At 38.7% G+C, this 22,028-nt stretch overlaps 1 protein-coding gene across 1 annotated transcript in view; it reads right to left on the minus strand.

Annotated features, from left to right (window-relative positions):
- The window catches only part of dpp6a (dipeptidyl-peptidase 6a), a 119,669-nt gene extending 98,442 nt beyond the window's left edge, over positions 1-21,227 (minus strand). The window contains exon 1 of the mRNA XM_015016739.1: positions 20,879-21,227. Coding sequence (XP_014872225.1) covers positions 20,879-20,935 — 57 coding nt within the window. The 5' untranslated portion in view covers positions 20,936-21,227. The remainder of the gene's footprint in view (positions 1-20,878) is intronic.
- Positions 21,228-22,028: the final 801 nt, after the last annotated feature.

Consider the following 22,028-nt stretch of genomic DNA (forward strand, 5'->3'; position numbering starts at 1 on the left):
CCAAGAGAGTAAATACGAGTGACTGTAGATATTAGCTTCAACAGTGCTGCCAAGACAGTTTCCACTGTGTGTATTACTGAGTATTAAGGTTCATTTGATGCTTAAACTGTTAAAAAGGCAGAAACGGACATTTTTAGATAGTTTCTCGGATGTTTTTGGATTGTAGCTGTTTGCAGGCGGTTCTGGTCCATCAAGGCTCTTCCACGTTTTATCCGAAGGCGCGGGATGTTTGTATTCACAAAACCTTTTCATACATGCGCAGACCACATGGCAGAGATGAGCGTGTGTGTGAACTCACCTTAGAAGACGGTTTTTATCAGATGTGCTTACAGATATTGTCAAATGTCATTTTAATTCTCATCATTCAGATTTTTTTCCTCAGAATTCTGAGATTAATCTAAAAAAAAAAGTCAGAACTTTTTTGAGGTTAATCTAAAAAAAAAAAAAAAAAAAATTCTGGAATCAATAGAATTTGGACTTTTTTCTCAGAATTCTGACTTTTTTAGATTAATCTCAGAATTTTGACTTTAATCTCAGGATTTTTACTTTTTTCTCAGAAAAGTCAGAATTCAGACTGACTTTAATCAGTCTGACAGAAGATTAATCTAAAAAGAATTCTGGAATCAGTGGAATTCAGAATCTTTCCTCAGAATTTTAAGATCAATCTCAGAATTCTGAGATTAATCAAAAAAAAAAAAAAAAAAGTCAAAACTTATTTTTTAGATTAATCTAAAAAAAAGTCAGAATTCTGGAATCAATAGAATTCAGAATTTTTTCTCAGAATTGTAACTTTAATCTCAGAATTCAGAGATTAAAACATAAACGTGCGTCCGGTTTTCCCGCATGGCTCCCTGTTGTATTATTCAGTTACTGTATTGCAGGTTTTGTGTATTTTTAGCTGACGTATCAACATGGGAATCCAAACAAATTGAAGAAAAGCTTTTGTGGCAAAGAGCTGCTTCTCCAAACCCCCAGAGAGCCTGACGAGGCAAATATTGCAGCGTTGCCTCCAGAGTGCATTTCAGAACATCTTAGAGCGGCTTGCCATTGGGTTGGACTGCGCCACTCTTCTCTCCTGCTTCACAACAATACAGAGAGAAGAAGAGGGTGAGAGGAGAACTGGGAGGAGGTCAGGAAGTGAAGGCGTTGAGCAGGGTCGAGTAAAAACAGGGGGAGAAAAGCCTGGAACGGTTTCTGTGTGGCGAAGGCAGTGGAGGGTTGTATGCATTCATGCATATTGTTGATGTCACTATGTGCAGAAAGAAAGTGTTTAACGAGGTTTTTGTTCATGCAGAATGCCTCCTGGACTGGAATCAATAGAGTATGTCAATTACTTGAGGGAAAAGCTATTGATGCTGTTTTGTCAATTTGTCATCTAATTATACAAGACTACACAGCACTGCACAATCCTACAGCAGAGGAGCTGTAATTAAAGGGAACTATGTTGACTTGTTGCTGTTATTGCTACATCTCTGGTGGCGGATAATGCTTGGTCCAAATTTTAATCAATACCACAGAACAAGAAATTATTATACTGGTCTGCAACTCGAAGGAAAGCCCAATAAATTGCTGTAAATTAAATGAAATAACAAAACTTCCCCAACTGTGTTATGTGGAGACAATATGGTATCTCTTATTTGTAATTGTGAGTGTTTCAACTCTGGTTATGGAAACTCGTTTGTATTTCTCTCTATGTTCGCTTGTTTCTTTTCAGATTTAGTGGAAATTCAGACTAAAGTAGACCAAAGTTTCTTAAAATTTATTTGATTAATGTGCTTCTTGCAAACGCTGGTGAAAAATTTCCATTGATAAAGTTGAAAATGAGCAGTTTCTATGGCAACTAACTGTGTAAACACATGAATGGTGCAAAATCCATGAAAAACAAAAAAAAACAAATGGAAAAGAAAAATGCTGCAATCACAGAAAATAACAGAAAAACCTACAATCAACAAAGCATTTCTTCCATTTCCTGCCACCACAGGAAATGGAGGCAAAAGAGAAAACCCTAGCAAAAACAGCAGCAAATATTAAACGCTTCAAACTCTCTCTGTACTCCAAGCCACTAGGGGGAGTCTGGAGTAGGTAATATTACCTGCTGTTCTAAAAGCATCTTTTCTTTTAGACATCATTAAATCATAAAATCCCTTCTTTACTGAACCATATGTAAAAATGTGATTTGGTGGTTGGCTCCCCCTAGTGGTGTGGAGTACTTCAAGTTTGTAACATTTCCTCTTTTGCTTACATTTCCTGTAGTTACATTTGTCTGTGATTTCTGCATTTTTAGCTTGTATTTGTTTTGTTTTCTTATTCTTTTTTTCTGTATTTACAGCCATTTTTATTTGCAGCATTTTTGTTGCATTTCTTTGTTGTTGTTTTTTTCCACCCCAAGTTTTCTTTATTCCTGTGTTTACACATTTGCACATGTTGGGCACATACGTTTACCATGTTTTGCTTAGTCATGCTTAGCTGCAGTTAGGCTAGCTACAGCTGCGGCTAGCTTAGCTTAGCTTAGCAGTTGAGTTAGACAAGATGGCTTTCCAATATATTTTAACAAGTTATTTCATAAGGATATTTTTAATTAGGTTCAACCAGCATGTGTTGCTTTGGTGTGGAGGCCACTGAACTTTAAGTGAGAACCAGATTTTTTCTCACAATAAAGTTTGGACCTTGCCTGCAATTTTAATGACCATGGAGCCATGTGGTAAATCCTTGGAATAAGTGGAATACAGCCTCTTCTCTTTGCCCAGTACAAATTTAACTTGATTATAATCTTGAATGAAAAGCCTTACTCTGAACTCTAATAGCTTGTTCATCCAGTCTGATCTCAAAATCAATGTGGGGCCGCGAATGAAGAATGCAACCCATTACTTCTCACAGCTCCAGAATCTCAAACACAATGCTGCTTTCATCCAACCAGGGAGCTGCATCTCTTGCAGACGGTCCGCCGCCTTGTTTCATGGTCAGGCTGCACTCAGCCACACGGTGAGAAAAATTATTCTGTAAGCCTTTCTGTACTCTGAATTTCTACAACATCCTTCAATGGATACAAACCAAGCTACAGTAAACAACAGCCATCTACCAAGGAGAGTCTTTAATTTTTAAATATAGTGAACAAAGGCTCCTAAAATAAAACTTAACTTTTTGCCTCACAGCCTTAGGAGTGGCACGCTGCCGGAAACCAAATATAGGCACAGGGCTGTGGTCATAATTGGCCGTTTTATTGATTTCCGGACCTCTCGTTACGTCTGAGGTGACCTTTTGTTTGAGAATAATTGCTCTATTATAAGGTTTATTCAGGCATCTGCTGGGTATCTTGGCTACTATTATTGTCCAATAAGAATCATCAAGTATTAAAGTAGTGACCCTGCCCTGAAATGTGGAGGTGAATTGAGAGGTTCTGACTCCTTGGGCTCACAAGTCCTTATCTTCAAATGAGAATCCAGGGAGGGCTGTGGAAAATATGAGCCGGGGAAGTGAGCAGGAAGTGTGTTAGGGTTGCACCGTCTCTGAATTTCCAATGAAAAAAGTACAAGAACTGAAGTCAAATCTCAAAGTATTGATACGGCAGAAACGCCAACAAAACATTTCACAATTCTACAACTTAAAACTTCAACTGTTTTCAGGACTTTTGCTAAGAAAATGCAGAAGTTACCGTCTACTACTTGTATGTCAAACTCGAGGCCCGGGGGCCAAATCTGGCCCACCGTAGCTTTGTATGTGGCCCTCATCAATAAGTCCCTCCAGTTTTTCAGACCTGCAAAATTCACACAAAAATTATATTTTTTGTTCTGATTTTACTGCAAATTTTTTTCAAAATTGGTGAAAAACATTGATTTTGAGTGACTGCTGCTTCAGCCCTACTTGATACAGCAAGTGAAAAAAAGTCACATTTAGGATCACACATTAGCTCAAGTAAAATATTCAATCGGCACCACAAAAAGGAAAAGCTATTTATTAATATTATAACATTTTAATTGGTTTTATCAATATATTCTGGCATAACCGGCCCTTTAAGAACACCCAGACACCCCTGGTCTAAATCAATCAATCACTTTATTTTGATAAATTGTCCACATTAAACAACAACAAAAAACAATAAAAACAACAATAAATATTCCAGCCAGTAAAAAGACTCCATTGTTTATTTGTGGAAATAATAGAAAAAGCCTTTGAAGAAGAAAAGCACAAAGAGTTTAAGGGAGTAAATGATATTCAACTAGAGGTGGGAAATATTAACTTTGAATTTTATTGCAATATTTTGTGGTATTATTTATAATAACGATAAAAAAATAATTTTTTTGTAACTTTATAAATTTACTCATGTTCCTGTGAAGAAAATATATGTATAACTAATATATAATATTGTAAGTTTTTGATTTTTATTTAACATTATTATTTTAAATTTAGAGATAATGATGATGATGAGAAGTTTTTGTGATGCATATAACCATGAACTGAGTGAAAACTCTCTGGATTTGGATCAGAATCCAGAAGGGCAACAAAAAGAAACGCAAATAAAAACACCGAGTACCATTCTACGTTACAATAATAGGAATTTTTATTCTCCTTCCTGGTTTCTTTGTCTCGTTATTTTTGCTTTCAAAGTCTGGATTGTAATTTTCCTGGCTCTAAATCTGACGTAGCTTTTTCATCAATCTGATTTTTGTGGTTTTCCAGCCGACAGTAAACCAACGAGAGCAGAATCCAGGTTGTTTTCCTTTTGCTTCTTTTTCACCAACAGTGGCATTAAAATGTGACTCATGTTCTCCGAGTTTACTGAGGAAACTTCCTGAGGCTGTGACTGCCCCCTCATCCTCAGGAGAAGCAACCAAAACTCAATAACTAAATAATAAAAAAAAAGAACTTTGTTTCTCTAGACATGGCTATTTCTTATTTATACTACTGCAATGACCAGAAGGCACAAACAAGTTTGAAAAATCTGAAACTAAGATGTGTGACACGGTGACTGTGCTGCTAAATAAAATATCTATGAGCAGAGACCCAAAACTTTTCAGTGAGACGGATAACTTTAGTTCACACCGACAGAAAAATCTGTTTACCTCCACATCAAAATAATTCGACATCAGGTTTGACGAGGTTCCACATTCTGCATGATGAAACCTCCACCATGTCTTCAGCAGGTGAGTTAGGGTCTAAATAACATTTAAAATGCACACATGTAAGGTTATAAATGGTAGAAATTACATTTCTGGCCTTCTGGGCTCAAGTGCTAATTCATTATTCATATTAGGATCAGAGGTGACGTTACACGAGGTTTTAAAATGGAAAAATAATTATAGTTGACATTTGAAACCATTTATAATGTCTTATTTTAGAGATTAGTGCAGCCTTTCCATGAGTGTTTTTAGAAATTAGACACTAAAGTTAGGAGTCATGCTAACTTTAAAAAAGTTGACAGAAACATCTGAATGCCATCCTTCATTTTGATGGATTACAGTTCTTACATTTCACCACTTGGTGAAATGTAAGAACTGTAAAGTTATTATAATTTTCACAATAAATTCAAATTAATGACGTTTAAAACGCCGCAAAACCTGTTCAGATGATCAGAATTGCTCCTTTTTCACAGTTTTCTCCACCATTTGTTCAGCTCCTTGCTAATTACATCAGTATGAACCAAATTACATCCATATTTGTTCATTTTTAAAGTTTGCCTATTTAAACTGTGTGACAACAGAGAAGCATAAATGAAGCTTTTATTTAGCTCAATATTTCCTCATTTGCCTTGAGAAGGTGTGCTCAAACAACAATTTAAGTACTTTAAATTAATAATCGCTCAACTTTACAACAATCGTCGTGTTTTTCTAAAAGAAATAAAGCTGTAACTCGTTCCCGTAGCGCTCCGGAGCGTTTTGATGTTTCCATTCCAGCGGAGCCGGCGGAAACAGACTGATGAACACCGAGGTGAGTATTTGTCACTGTGGTATAGATGTCATATTTTCCCGTCCTTATAATGCAGGATTTGTATGCGCCGCGTTCCCTCTGGTGCCGCAAACGGATAGCATCTCTGGGTTTTGGAATAAACAGCTATGACTCATGTTTCTGCTGTTTGTGGTGACACCATCGTTCCCATTGGCTTCTTTCCTTCGCAGCGCAGCTATAGAGAGCCATTCCTTATACTAACTAGCACAAATCCATCTCTGGTCCGACTCCAAGCAAGCAAACACACATTCTCACACAACAGGACCGTCACAAACATGAATAAAAGATGTGGAGGTTTAAGCTGCCATTAAAAATTGCTGGCGAGCCTCTTTGAGCGTCATGACGGTGCTAACATATGGGTAACGCTGCGTTCGGTGGTCTTAATGTGCTAATGTTTTCTAATGCACTCTGCTGCCACAAAGCAGAGATCTGAATAAAGGTTCTCAGCGTGATGGAATCGATTTTCATCATTTTATTTCGACCCCTGCTGGTAAAAATGCATCAGACAAGCTGCAAGATTCTTTTCGTTTACCGAAGCCTATTGCTGTCCTGCAAAAGCACACCTTAAATAAAACGTATCTGTTATAGCAGGAAAGCTCTTTGCTCACAGGTTGTGATGATTTAACATAAAGGAAGATCATAAAGAGCTGATAAGTTTTACCAAAACCCAAATATGATACTCAAAGATTTACAAAGCAATGTAAAATCAGGTTGTGCTGAAAACTGTAAACACTTCAAATGAACATAATCTTCTAATATCAGCTGCTGATATTAGAAGATTTTAATATCAGCAGCCAAAATATGATCAAGGTCACTTCCAGATAATACAGCTCTCTTAATTAAGAGATCAGTTTCTCTGATTTTACTTTTTAAAGGTTTATGTTTGAATACAATGAACTTTGTTCTTTTATTCTATGAACTACTGATAACTTGCCCCAGATATTACAAGCAAAAATTTCAGTATTTATTTGTAGAAAATGAGAAAGAGTCAAAATAACGAAACAGATGTGGAGCTTTCAGACCTCAAATACTGCAAAGAAAACAAGTTTATATTAATTTAGAAACAACAATACTGATGTTTTAACTCGGGAAGAGTTCAGAAATCAGTATTTGGTGGAATAACCAGGAGGTTTTCAATGGGATTCAGTTCATTTTTGTACAGATCTGTACAGTATAATACCAACAACAAAACATACATTTGTCATTATATTACAAGTGTATATGCACCAGATAATACAAATCTGAGATTTTTGTAATATTTTAGTAAAATATCTGAAAATTACATAATAAAATTTGTTGCTGTTCTAAAAGACTGAAAAAGATATGAATTTCTTCTGGACATGTTCTGCCGATCTGATCTCATGTGATCTTGTGGTTGGCTCCCCCTAGTGGTGTGGAGTACTCCAGTTCTGTGGAGCGTTTTTGTTGCTGTTATTTTTGCTTTTTACTTCCATTTTCTGCAGTTACAACATTTGTCTGTGTTTGCTGCATTTTCAGTTTGTATTCATTTTGCTTTGATTCTTTTTTTCTGTATTTACAGAAATGTTCATTTGCAGCATTTCCTGCTGAATTCGTTTGTCTTCATGGAGTTTAACCCTAACCCAAAATATGATAATTTAGTAAAACACCAATACTAATAAAAAATAAACAAATTGTCATTATATTTCAAGCGCATCAAAATATAAAAACCAGAGATTTTTGTAATATTCCAGTAAAATCTGAGAATTACATAAGTCTATGGACTGAGAGAAAAACAAACTTTCGTCAATGTCATGAGAAGCTTATATGTTTAAGTATATTAGTGACACTTTGTTTGTTCAAATAAATAAACTATTTTTAAGTAAACATTTTTGACCTAACATAATTTCCCTATCCTTATCTCAGGGGGGGAAAACAAATAGGAAGTGTTGGAAAAAGAACAAACCAAAGTTTGGAGGAATTAAATTTAAAATGAAGCCATGTTTGAAAGATTTGACAGTTTGTTTTTAAGTGTTTTGTTTCTTTCCAAACCCTGTCAGATGGGATTAATCATCCAGTCTGCCAAGAAACATTAAGATCAGCTAACTGAAGTCTACCAGAACGTCCTCATCTGTGCTCCTGTTTCTGTCTTGTTTCGCTGGTTTCCAGGTTTCACACCTATATCACAAACTTAGAAACATCCAGTTTGTTGAGTCCAATTGAAATAATTCAGAACTTTCTTTCTTTCTTTAGTCCTTCTGAAATAAGTTGGCATAGAATATATTGCAAATCAGAGCAAACAAACATGGCCACAAGGCAAACGCAGACAAAATCTATTCCAGCATGTAAAACTAGAAGCTGTGTGGACTTTTAATCACGCTGGCTTAACGCCACTGAAAATAATAGAGGAAGTCAGTCTGACTATGCAATAAAACTGCATGCCAAATCTTATTAGAGTGATTACAGGACCTACATTTTTCTGCAAAGAAAACAACCCTGTGTAATAAATAAAGAAGCGATAGAGTGCATAAAACACTCATTTTGTAATTATGCATCACTGAGCTTAATTGCACAGGATGGATCTATTCGAAAAGCTTTTTAATATGTGGCACAGACTAGAGGTGGGCATGAAAAAAATCTCATGATGGGAATTTGGAGTTATGATTTTTCCTGCCGCCAACACTGGCTGCTTTGACTCGAATATGACAAGATTTACCTTGTTATCAGAATCACACGTTAATAGCAACATGCAATAGTTAGCAAGTAAACAGGTTACTACCTGAAGTAGGTTTGCATTACCGACACAATACAATTCATCATATTGTTAACAGTTATTTACATGCAAAGATTAAAAGCAGAAAGTTATTGAGGCTGTTCGGTTTGTTCTCCCTTTTTGTAGCTAATCAACCCAGCAGCTTAGCTTAGCAGAAACTTTATGCTAAAAAAATCAAAGGTAAAAAAGGACACTTACAAAACACTCATGACAGTGTCTTAATATAACTCAGTGTTAAAAAAATAAACAAAAATAAAACAACTGTAAGCACATTTCTGCCTAATAGTTACAAGCTTGAATTAGCATTGCTAGCTTAGCGTTCAACCTCTAAGCTAGCCAGCACAGCTAGCTTAGAGCTCTCAGGGAAAAATGTTTTACTTAAATCTATCTATTTAGCATTTATTCTGTAAGCTATAAGAGGGATAGCAAATATTTACAACCTTTTGCCGTCTTGTGTAGCTGTATGCCTGTGTCTGCATGTCGTTGCCACCAAAGCTAAACACTAATACTCATCTGAAAAGACATTCCTAATTTTAAATAGTCTTTCTTATAAACACCACTCATAAAAAAGTGACTTATCAATAATAATTCAATCATTTGGAATTTACTAACACTCATAAAACCAACAGTGGAGAAAACAGTAGAAATAACTTTGAAAATACGGTTCAAACATAATTTATTACCACCATAAATCCAAATCCTCTTCATAAGAAATTTTTCATGGTAACAGTATAATAAATGCCCACCCATGAGCAAAGGTTATCCTCCAATTACTGCAATACTTTAACCTGAATTCTGTTTTAAAATGAAATGACTGAAACTATAAACTATGGCGCTTTTTTATTATTATTATTAAACCATAAAACTGATATTCTTGCACAAGGATTACAGACATCTCATGCCTAAACTCTTATTCAAATCTGCGTTTTCTTTTTGCAAAAACCTTTTTCAGACATATCGCCATAGAAACCAAGCGACCGCTGGGCTTTTGGAGTGGGCCCAGCAAATGTCATGATGAAAGTCGGTCTTTCATGCATGGACACTAAGCACCACTGAGGAGACACGCAATAGCTGCCAATATTTTGACCATGGGAAATCAGCGGGGGGCTGACACCGTCGCCTCTGACCATGTTTGAAAGCATGAGGAGGCAGCGGCGCGGGATGCGCGCCAGCTGATCGGCACTCAGGGGAGGCAAGCGGACAACGCCACTGTCAGATTACACAGACTCACGCTTTTCAACTCGCCAACGATGATACTGCATCAAGTCGTGACCCCTCCCTCACTTTCACGCTCCTTTCACCGTAATGTGATGGGCTGTCACATTAAAGTTCTCGAGCTGGTCAATTTGAAAGGATATCAGTATTCCTCACAGGAGACTCACTGCAGCCATAACAATAACACCAGAGGTTTGAAGCGTTAAATGTCAGCAGGAGCGCTGGTTGGGGGACTGAAAAGAAAGCTCATTCCTCCAGATTTGTGCGCGGATGCCAGGTTCTGGTCACAGCCTTCAGGCCACCGCAGGCCATCGAGTGGCTCTGTGTGCCACTTCACAAAGCAATTAGGAGAAATCAGAAAACAAAGGACGAATTTATTGTTCTGCAGTTTTCCTATAATAACTCTGCAAATGAGGGTCGGCAATAAAGCGAGAGAAAAGTATTTCACATTTGCAATCGAAGCTTGAAGAAGACAAATTTAATGACAGTCCTAGCTTGTTGCAAAAGTGTGCATCACTTTAAGCCATCATAACTCCTCCAACAGCGCCACAAATAACCCCTGGCAGCATGACCAATGAAGCCGGAGCACAAGCTTCGCCTAATTTGCATCCCGGCCCACAGGCAATTACCTGCTTATCGTTTGTGACTAGCACTCGCTCTTTTGAACGTTTGTCACAGACGTGGAGGTGGCGTGCAGACAACAAGAGGGACCCGAGGGGGTTTGGGGGGCGGCAGGCGGCAGACAGCAAGACCTGGATATGCCCGGTGTATCAATTAGAGACTCGGCGGAACATGGCGGCTCCTGATCGCCTCCTTGCTCCGCAGCTCTGGGCCCCTAATTACAGCCGGTCGATAAGGCCAGAAAACACAAGCTCACAGACTGAGGCGAGGAACAGATAAACAAGCAAAAGTGGACGGGAATGCAAACGTTTCTTCACAAACACTCACCGTCGTTTGGAATATCTAATGCACGTGAATACTGCACAATAGTCTGGTGATTAATTTGATCAGCTACAAACTGAATCTTATTTATCACTGTAAAACAAACAGTTGACTGAATACAAACGGTACAGTTAGTAAATAAAAATTAAAGGTTGACTTCAGGAAACTGATCCATTTACTTTGGTATTCAAAGCTTTAAAAATCTTATAATGTGCAATCGACTATATGCAGCTAGAAAGACTATAATCCCAGTGCATACCTACCTCAAGAAATAAAATTACCAGAATAAAGTTGTAATTATACAAGAAAAAAGTCTAAACAAGGCGAGAACAAAGTTGTAGTTTCACGATAATACATTTATTTTATTACGACTTAATTTTTGTGTTATTGACGTTATTCTTGTAATATTTTGATCTCATTCTCGTAATATGACTGTTCTCATAATTAAAATTTTTCTTAGCATGGCCCCAATACGCCATTGTAAAGATTTGCTTTTAATTCTCGCAATATTACGACTTTATTCTCGTAATTTTATTGTATTTTTTCTTAGTATGGCCCTAATACGCCATTGTAAAGATTTTTTGCTAAAATAAAAAAAAGTGTCATTTTCATTCCACTTTACAATCATTCACTATTGTGGTGGTATATTACAACAAAGTTAAATTAAATACATTAACATTTCTTATTGTTTTGCATTTCCTAAAAATAAACTCTCAGCACTAATAAACAGAAAACCCATTGCTCAGTATTGATGGCTCCAGTATTCACATACATGCATGTTCTGCTCTGAAGTCACGGCCTCCAGCCTAGCAACATTGCTGACCTTTTCCTTAACAAGAGTTTTACACATATTTGGGAACTCTCTTTCCAGAAAACGTCCAACATACCCAGCCCACCTGACCGCAACATCGACTATTAACGAGGTAGAGGATTGTCGTGACATTTAGTTCGACCGTTTTGGCGAACGCTGAATATTTATTGGAAAATTAAGGCACCCCTCGCGTCTCATAAGCCGTCTCGGCAAAGAACATTTGAATCCTGACAACAATCATGATGGATCGCCGAGGTGGCCGTCAGGCAATCTCGCCTCTAATCTCCACTTCAGGCACCAACATCACGGCTCAATTGTTCATAATTGCCCTCAGCATGAACTACGGCACAAACATTAGGGGCATCCAATCCTCCTCTAAATCCATCTTCCATCCCCTCTTATCAGTCAAGGGCGCTCACCAAACACGAGCAATTGGTGCATTATCTATTGAGATTTCCAAAGCGAATAGTTGTGCTAATCTGTTTTGTCCACCCCTCCTTCCCTTCGCTGACTGATGTAATAAAAGCGAAACACAATCAGTCTGATGTGGCCAATCAGATGTGCGGTTTCAAATGAATTCTGTGTATTTCATCAGAGAGATGTGCTCGAGTGAATCAGCCTGAGCTTGAAAGGCAAACAAAGCACAGATTGAAGATTAGCTGGGAATATTCAGTGAGAGGTTTAGCAGAATCTCAAATATATAGTCATGGGAAAACTGGGTACACATTCACTGCTTCCACATGATTAAAGCCGGAAGGGGAGCAGCAAAGTGCGGCTAATCAGATTCACCCGATTATCCAATCAAAGGCAACTCGGACCGAGTCCGTGAAGGCAGAGGTTTCTGAAGCATTCTGGTGCTTTGTGTTACAACACAAAGGTGGAAAGAGATCAGGATTGACCTTAGAGAAGCAACTGTCGCTGCCCATCAATCTGGTGAGGGTTGTGCAACTATTCACAACGATCTAGAATAAATTTGTTCAAACCTGAACTTTGTGACCTTTGACCTCCACCAGCTTCCTGACGGACCGGCGTCGCCTCCTGAACAGCAGCAATCAGCACCAGCGTCCCCCAGGGCTGTGTTCTCGCCCTACTGCTCTTCTCTGTACACAAACGCCTATGAAACACCTGAAGTGTGCAGATGACCCTGTGATTGGTCCGGTGACGGGTCGGTCCAGCACCACCTCCACTAGTTCTAAATATTTTTAACTTTTTCTTCATCATGAATACATTCCAAGTGCTAATGTATTTGTGGAGCTGCACAATATATCGTCATCACCATATCAATGACTCAAAAACTTATCACGACATAAGCGTTTCATATCAGTGGATAGCAATAATTATCGATTCATTTTAAATATCTATATATATAATATCTATATAAAGCCTTTCCTCTGCCTACATCTCCCAGAGTGCTATGCAGTTCTGGATCCGAGTTCAGTGAATATCCTTCATATTTAATATGTTATCTTCTGATATTGTTCGCATGTATATCGCAATATTTTTCATCGTTGACTTGTTCTCCAGTCCTGCTGTCCACATTGCGAAGGACAGCTTGGAGGGAAATAATTGTTGATTAATACATTTGTAATGCCATTAACCTTTATTTTTCAAGCACATCTAATATTTAGTTGGCAGTAGATACCAACACCGGACAAAAATGACTTTACCAAAGAAGCTAAAAGAGACAGAGGAGAAAATAGGCAACTAATTGCAACATTTACCAGTAATATCCAACATTGCAAGTTTTTTTACTAACATGAAACTGATGTGCCTCTTTGGCCTGTAAACATGGTCACTCATGCACACTAACGTGAAGAAAGATTAGCGTCTCCCTTCACTGGAAACAGCTTCCAGGGTGATGGGTTTCTATAAAAACCAGCCATCTACCCATCACAGTGAGCATGCAACAGTCTGTTGCAGGTTTCTAGTTGCATTCGACTTGGACAGATGTTGAGTTGTAAAAAGTGACATTTAGGAAGCAATGCTGCGTCATCTGTCAATCCAGAAGTTCTTGAATGGGATTTTCTGAGTTAAATGAAGTGAATCAGGTTATTGAGGCAAGAACAGAGCTTACAAATAAGGGTTGTACGCCCTCTAGGCTTTTAAATGTAACATTAAAACCTTGGGTAATTTTTTTTTGCATAAATCCCTGCATCTGTTCAGACACACTGAGTCACCAGTGTTTTTATCTGCTTCGGGGCATGGTAGTAACTCTGGCCTTCCAACTCAGTACTGCAGTTTGTCGAGTGTTTGCTTCAACTTCATGTATATATTAAGTAATTTAAATAAACAAAACCGAATGAAATTCTGTTTTAATTACATATTCTGTACGCTTAACAGACTAAATGTGTGGTTATAGGTCAGTCTGTTTGATGCACAAGGTTTTTCATCCAGCAGGTTAATTTCTCTCTTCATGCTTTGTGTTTTTCTCCACAGGTGGTCCAAGTCCAGTGTTTTTGTGTTTCTACGCCTCCGTCTGCTCCCTTATCACTCCAATTGATTGGAACAGTTAGATAATCCTCCTTTAATCTGTTTCTGCAGGACTTTTCTTCCTGCATTGCTTAGACTACTGTTAATGATCTGGTTTTATATAAATATTAATGTCCTGACTATAGTTTTTCTTGGGTTTAATTGTAATTTGAGAAAACTGGGCTTTATTTATTAAAGTTGACTCAATTACAGTTGGATGTGTATCTGCATTTTAACTGGCGGGAATAAGACTTTTCTGATTGGACTTTAATTGGTTTGTTTACTTTCAACTTAATGTGCCCTGGGGTGGCTTTTCTCTTAATTTGGCACTTCACAAGAAACTCAAACTACAGTAAGATACAGAAACTTTCTTGCATGCTTTTTTATTTCGCTACAAACCGAGGCTACAGGGAGTTCGGATGGAAAATCTTTCACAACAATCTAATCTGCAGAGGACATCTCTCCGTGTGTGGCCACCTCGTTCTCTAGCGGGTCACCGTGACTTGTGGTTTGGTAGGACATTTTCACTAATGGGCGAAAAAATGAACTCAGTAAAGTCCAATATCCAATTGCCATGTATTCATGTACAGTGTAACTCAGAGATGATCGATCTAAAAACATAACTCCAGGTCTTTGTGTGTGTGGGTTAAGGTTTCTATGCAGTTTATCATCTGTGGAGGAATAAAATCAGATACTTGTTGGTTATCCACCAATCAGTTGGCCGATTTCTCCTTTTTCTGCAGATCAAATCCTGAAAAGTCTGATTTCATTCGACACAACAAAACCTTTAATTCAACGTTTTTCAGTTCTGTGAAAATCAGATTGAAGATTGTGACAAAAATTGGCTGCTGACAAAAGTACATTTTAATATTTGGAATACTGGGTCCACAAGAAAAAGGAGATTTTAGCAAGATTTTTAGAAAAACTAGCCTGGCGGGATTTTTTTAACTATGAAGTCGCTGCCCGCCGTGCGGCGTACAAGCATGTGACTCATTAATAAGGCTTCGTAATAACATGGACGCATACCGAGTTTTCATTTCGACTCTGTTGGACAGCACGGACTTCAAACTTTATAAAAGTGGTGTTTTTATATTGGTTTTGTGGTTATTTACTTCAAAATAAAGCCAGAAATAAGATCGATCATTTCTGCCTTATTTTGTGGTGTCTAAATGTCCCACATTTCAAAACAACCAATAAAAATGTGTTGACGGTCTGTCGCTAGGTAGAACGGAGACACGCAGAGAGAGACGGGAGGGGCGGGGGAGGACTTGGATATGGCAAGAGACTAGGGCACAGTGATGCTGTGGATTTTACTAAGAGTGTTTCGATGGGTTTTTTAGACTATAAGTGTGTTGTTAGAGTTCGTGGTGTGTGCAGGGTTAGTAGTAGTTTTGCTAGCTATCGCTACATGGCTTCATACCGAGCGCTGACGCACTGAGAAGAGAGACTCCACGCCGGGATGGCCATTTAGACCTCGTCTTCAAAGGGTTAATCAACATTTCTTCCTAAAAAAAAAACAAAAAACGAGTTTCCCATTTTGCTTCCAGTTTTTAATAAATTTCTCCATTGAACTGGTTTCTGTAATCCTCTTAGATGTTTTCTCCACTTGATGACAATAATTTGAACCATTTTAAACATCTTTTCCAAACCACAGAATGCATCTTTAAACATGGCTGCAGGGTTTCCTCCAGAAAACTTTCTAAACCCGCTGGATGACCGCCATTTTTTTTTTTTTTTTTTTTGAGTTAAAAAATGTTTGAAGTTGACAGGAAATTTGAAAATATCACTTGATAATTATGTGTTATTGGAAGATTAATACCTGCACACCAACTATAATGTCTTAAAAAAGGGGCAAATATTACAACAAATTAAAATAAACAATCCTTAGCCTAGTGGGGGCACAAGCAAAGCCTGGTGGCCCGCCAGGCTTATAATCCTCTGGGGGAAACGCTGGGTTATTTGAATCATTTGATTGGTTGAGATTAATCAGATTATTTCCCATGTAACATTTGAAAAACATCTTGTTACGACAGCATTTAATTTCCCTTTGGGATAAATAAAGGGCTTCTGGTCTAAATTAAATTGAATTCAAATTGGTGCCACACCTTTTGGGTTTTCATGTGCCGTTCCAGTTACTTGTAAATTAGTTTTATTTCGACATATTTACAGAAGAAACTCGACTAAAATACTTGGCAAGATTTGGTGCTTTTGCAGAGAAATTGCAACCCGTTTTACTCACCTCACACTTTCTCATTCTGAACTGTATTCAGAACTTATTTACATCGTCGGCCTTCGCCAAGAAAGCTGCGAGTCGGTATGAGTGTATAAAAAAAAGCAAGTTCTTAATACCTGACAGCCAAGAGCTCAGTAAAGTGCCGCAAGAGCAATAAAACATAAAGGACATATCTCATGGCAGCAGTAAAACCTGAAAAAGGCTGAGTGTTGTTGCGTCCAAGTCCGGCTGTGGCTCTGTCGATCATTGCTCTCCTCCTCTGGCCCCCGAGATGACCGTTTAATTCAGCAACACCCACAGGCTGCTCCCCTCAGCTGTTACTCAAGCTGCCGTCATGGCACGATGCGAGGGTTTGGCTGCAAACACTCCCAAAGTCCTTTACTCTTCTGCTGGTGTGAAATGCTACACAACTCTACTTCTACCAGACAGATTGTTCGTTTCAGCTCTTCCTCCACGGTCTCCAGGTTTATAACTTCAGGCGGTTAATGATTCGCCACTATTGCAAAGTTTTACAGTCACATAAATGGCTATAAAAATGGAGAAAAGGCAGATTATTGGCTTGAACGATAGAGATGTTTTGGCTGCAGAAGTGAATATTAAGTGCCGCTTTTAAACCAAAGAGGACTTGAAGATGAAAATAATTAAGAATATACCCCGTTTGATGTAATTTATAGTGCCTTTCATGTCTCACCACAATCCTCAACGTGTTTTATTTGGGTTATCTGCTTTAGACAAATCCAAAAAGGTCTAAGTCTCAAACAGAAGCAAAAGGTTTGGTTTTCTCTGCTGCTTTTAACGCAGTGCTTGTTTACAAAAATCCACAGTAAGTCTCATTTACAATTGGTCACAAGCAAAGTTGGGAATATTTTTAAAAAAAAGGTCCTTTAGTGATACGAGACTAAGACTTTACTTTCTGTTGGAAGATCTGAGGAATATTGTTTATGGGTCTAAATGTGTTGGAGTAGCTCTGTTAGTTCTGATTTGTTCTTTTTGTAGGCTTTTGTTGTGGTTCAGGCTTTGAGTTTTGAACAATTGATCCCTCTGGTTTGGATGCTGTGCAGCTGGAAGGGTTTTGCTCTTGTTTTTCTTTTACTTTTGGAGTTGCTATGGTGCTTAAATATGAAAGCAATGACCGGGGGAAAAAAGCTCAAACCACCCATCATGATGGGTCCAGATCAAATCCCCTACTCCAACTTCTTCCCACCCACCTTTCAAATCATACAACCAGACTATTCGATGAGTAACAAAAGCAAAAGAGGTGGATTAGCGGTGCTTTTACACAACTGGTGTCATCCAGAACATGTTACTGTGGATTGAGCTGCTAGCGTAACACTCATACTCTTCAGAGGCTTCTTCAAATTCCCTGCAACACTGACTGCTACCGGAGATCTGTCTCTCTCACAATGACTCTTTGAAGATACTTGAAAGATAAAAGTTAAACTTAGATAAATAAAGGACTTCTAGACTAAATAAAATTTAATTCAACTTGGTGCCACGCCTTTTCAGATTTTATGTGGCGTTCCAAACTTACTCTGCAGTGGTTTATCATCCAAATCCCAACAAAATCCATTGGAAATTGTGTTGAAAACTTTTGAAAGTCATTGTTTAGTCAGCAGCACAAACACTTTAATCCCAAGTCTGTTGGTTTGGGGATATTTGAGGCACAAACTTTTGGTCTTACGATCTTTAAAAGCTGCAATAAATTGGCCTCAGCTGTCTTGCCTCTGCAGATACATCACCTACCCTCCTCAGCTCCACCACTCGCACCTTCACACCCTCCACCTTGTTTTACTAATGAGTGTTAGAGCTCTGTTGATTACAGAAGAGCTGCTGCTATCTCCAGAGAGCTGCCCTCTCGCTGTGTTCCCTCTAACTGGACCACAGGGCCTGAAAGCACACCATCAATCAGCCGGTATCAACAGGACCTCACGCAATCATCGGGTCTCTGGATGTTTTCGAATCCTGGTGTGTCGACATGTGTGCAAATGGACATCTGTGGATTCGACAGCCTTAAGGTTGCTTTAAGGCAATTTTCCACTTTGTTGCAGGGTCATGCTGACAAGAAAATCCACAGAAAGCAACAATTACTCTAACGACCCGCCAATGTCGCAGTGGCTCCGCCAGGTTCCTAATTTCCCCAGTAATTAGGAAAAAGGTCACTTTATGCTTGTTTTAAAAGGCAAATTCAGCTTTTCCTCCAATATCTGCAAACATAAAAGGGTAATAAAACAACGCCGGGACTGTAACCGATGGTTTAGGATGTAATATTTAAAATTACAGTGTTGGAGTATTTATCAGTGGAGCCGGAGCAATAGTTGAGGATTTAATTAGACAAATAAAACATGACTAAGCTCTTTTACGACTAAACAAAAAGTCTTTCATCTCAAATGTAGAAATTTCAGGCCCTTTACTGTATATAAATCAGGTTTTTTAAAACAATAAAAATAGTGTACTGGCTGTAAGACAAGCTAGATAATGGAAAAAATGTTTTTTAGAGGGTTGAACGGCTAGCCTTATAGCTCACTGAAGAACATTTATCATTTTACCTTTTTAATAATTTATTGGTAATAAATGCAGGATCTGGTTTCCTATTTATTGCCATAACATTTCGCAGTTTTCCAGACCTGATTTAAGACTTATCATACAACGGCGGTCTTTTTTGTTCCTACATTTTCCGAACTGAACAGAAACCGATTTTTGTGCTTTATGCTGTTTTTATTCAAACTATTAGCGGTAGACATTGATATTAGCTCGTAAGTGTAGCTGTGTTCATGCCAAGTAATTTTTGTCAAGGTGGTAAATCTCAAGGTTGTTCTAAAAACGGTATTTTGTGGTTTTGAGTGGGAATTTACACTAGATTGCTGCAGCTTTTCCCGTATTCCCCAGACAAACTCCAACCTCCAAAAGACAGTAAACACAACTTCCTGTTTTTTAATCCGGGTAACAGGGGTTTAGATTTTGAGCTGATAAGGTACAGATTTCTTAGAAAAAGCAAACAAAATATGGCTTCAATTGGCTGGCTGCTCTTATTTTCTTCCATTGCGCTAGCAGGAGGAAAATGGCGCCCAGTTAGCATCCAAGCAATAGAAAACATGGTCAACAGCTGACATATCTATTTTTTTAAAATCAAGTTGACATGACGCTCCACAGTTTTTGTCCCCCTGAGTGGTGAGCCATATCAAAAAAAAAAAATCAAGAAATGTTGTCTTGATCGCCTCAACAGTTTAGAGTTAAACAAAAATGGAAGAAAGGAAACCAAGACGGCATCTTCATTTTCTGGAATATCTTAATTTTTTTCCGTCTTGTTAGAAATTAAGCTTAGGATGAAACTGGTGCCTTTCCAAGCAAAAATAGATCGCAACCAGCAGTTCTGGTTTAATTCTGACAAATAATGAAGTTTGAAATTCACCACTTTTCCGGCGTCTTCCGAATTCCCAGTCTATCACCCAGATCTGTAAAGTCTCGGCGGCGTGCGCTGCATACACAAGAACAGATCGTTGGATCTCTGAGCGCCTCCGAGGGTGTGACTGACAGTTTGCTGCTACAGCTAAGCAGAGGAGGGCTGCCCACATGGCAGCAGAAAAAATACAAATAAATAAATAAAAAACCCAAATGTCCCTGTCACCTTTTCTGTCATTCCTAGACATGTTCTGCACAGTTAGAGAAGCAGGTGACAGATTTCATCCAAAGCTGACAGATGACTGTAGAGCTGAGCAGAATTTGGAAGCATTATTTTTGCATGCTGACCTACAGATTTATGTGAATATGCATCAGCAGAGAAGCATGGTAACGCATTAGAATGCCCAAATTTGACTTTTTGGCTCATTTCACATGCAAATATTTAAGATAAGTTAGTATGTGGCAAAAACTTGTTATTTTTCAGATATTCTACCTCGAAGCACAACTCTTTTTCTAGATCATGAAGAAAAATCAGCGCATTTCCTGTGTGATTTGGCTAAGTTTTCAGGCTCAGGTTTTCCTGTGGAGAGGGCATTAACAGATGCTCCATAGAGACAGACTGATGAGGAATAAGAAGAAAGCAGAGCAGAACCACAGCGCATCACACAGACGTGCAACAGTGTTAAAAAGGCTCCAGCCTGCGAGGGAAACTCGGGTTAATTGAGTTCTATTGAAGGAAAAGCATATTTAGGATGTAATTAAAATGTGCTGCATTATCGTCAGTGGCAGTTTTGCAAGCCTGATTAAAGTTGGCTTGATTGGGATCGTTTGCGTGTTCAGCTGAGAGGTGATGGAGATACATTAGTCACTGAAAAAGCGTCAATGTATGGCAAACAATAATGACAAAATAACCATTTTTATAGGAAAGTGTGAGAATTATCCAGTCGTGATGCACAACTCCGCAGAAAGCAATTCCAAATTGCCTCTAACCGTAAATGCAGATTATAAGCAGGACAATTTTACAATTAACGACCATAAAGAGTAACATATAAATCCTACCAACAGTGCTGGGGGAACTCATAAAAAACCTGCGCAAGTTAATGTGCAGGGGGACAATAAATAAGCTTCTCTCTACCTGGTCTTGCTGTTGAGCCGCTTTCGACGGTGCATTGCCTTCCTTGGCCGTGGTCATGGTTCCCTACCGCGGGGTGACAAACTGTTGTTCCCCTCTCGGCCAAGAGGAGAGGGAAAAAATACCGGCAGATAAAGGTTCAAGAAGAAAACAGTCTATTCGCGGAGCCTGCAGGCAGCCGGGCAGCGAGTCAAGGTGCGAAATGACAAGAAAGAAAGAGGGAGAGCAAGAAAAAAAAGAAGAAGGAGGGAGAAAAGATTCAGTGGAGGAGAAAGAGAGGCAGAGAGAAGCCGCGCATCTCCGCTTTAAACGCTTCATGCGGGACTCCGCGCGAGACATTCGATGTTCCACGCGCGCGTGCACAAGCCGGCGCCTCCGCACGTTGCGCGCGCGCGCAGGCATGGCCCGCAAATCAGCAGAGGGGAGTGAAAAAACTCCACACTAATGTAGGTGTTTATGTATTTAGCCTAGAGAATATTTATGATGTCCACGGGCGAACCAAGGTTGTTGGAGGTCCAAAGCACAACTTCCCCTGGGGGCCCCCACTGCTAGCTAAGCACACTGCAACTACATCTAAATGTGTTTTCACACCTGATTGTCCAGAATTGGAACATCTGGTATATTTTCAGCTTTCACAAAATATTTGAAAACCCTGTTCCCCTCCTCACCTGTGGTGGCGCTGTACCAAGAGTCACTGAAGAAAACAGCAGGAAAAATCTTCATAAAATGTAAACAAAAATGAAACGACATCAGATTTTAGTGGTTGTAGGCCTCCTCTTCTGTCTTTAGCAAGTCATGGCAATTCAATTATTCTAACAACTCTAAGCACGCACATTTGTTTTGGTTGCATTTACCCAGAATTCCCTGCTCTAAAGTCCACTTCCTGTTTTTGGAGCATTCACATAATGCATTTGAAATGCACCAGAATTCACTTCAACCAAACTGAGGCCTCAGGTTTGTAGTTTTTGGTACACATTTACACATTCACACCTCCCAAAACAAACCACAATTTCTGGGCAAACAAACTTCAGTCCAACTGAAGTGAACCAAACAAGGCTGATGTGAATGCACTCTGAATAAATCAGATTATCATCAACACCTTAAATCATTTCTGTTTCTCTTTCTGTTTATTTAGATGATCATGTCTTACAGT

The sequence above is a fragment of the Poecilia latipinna genome, unplaced genomic scaffold, assembly GCF_001443285.1.
Source record: "Poecilia latipinna isolate Pla-1442-1.1 unplaced genomic scaffold, P_latipinna-1.0 Scaffold74, whole genome shotgun sequence".
In the NCBI taxonomy this organism is placed as follows: Eukaryota; Metazoa; Chordata; class Actinopteri; order Cyprinodontiformes; family Poeciliidae; genus Poecilia; species Poecilia latipinna.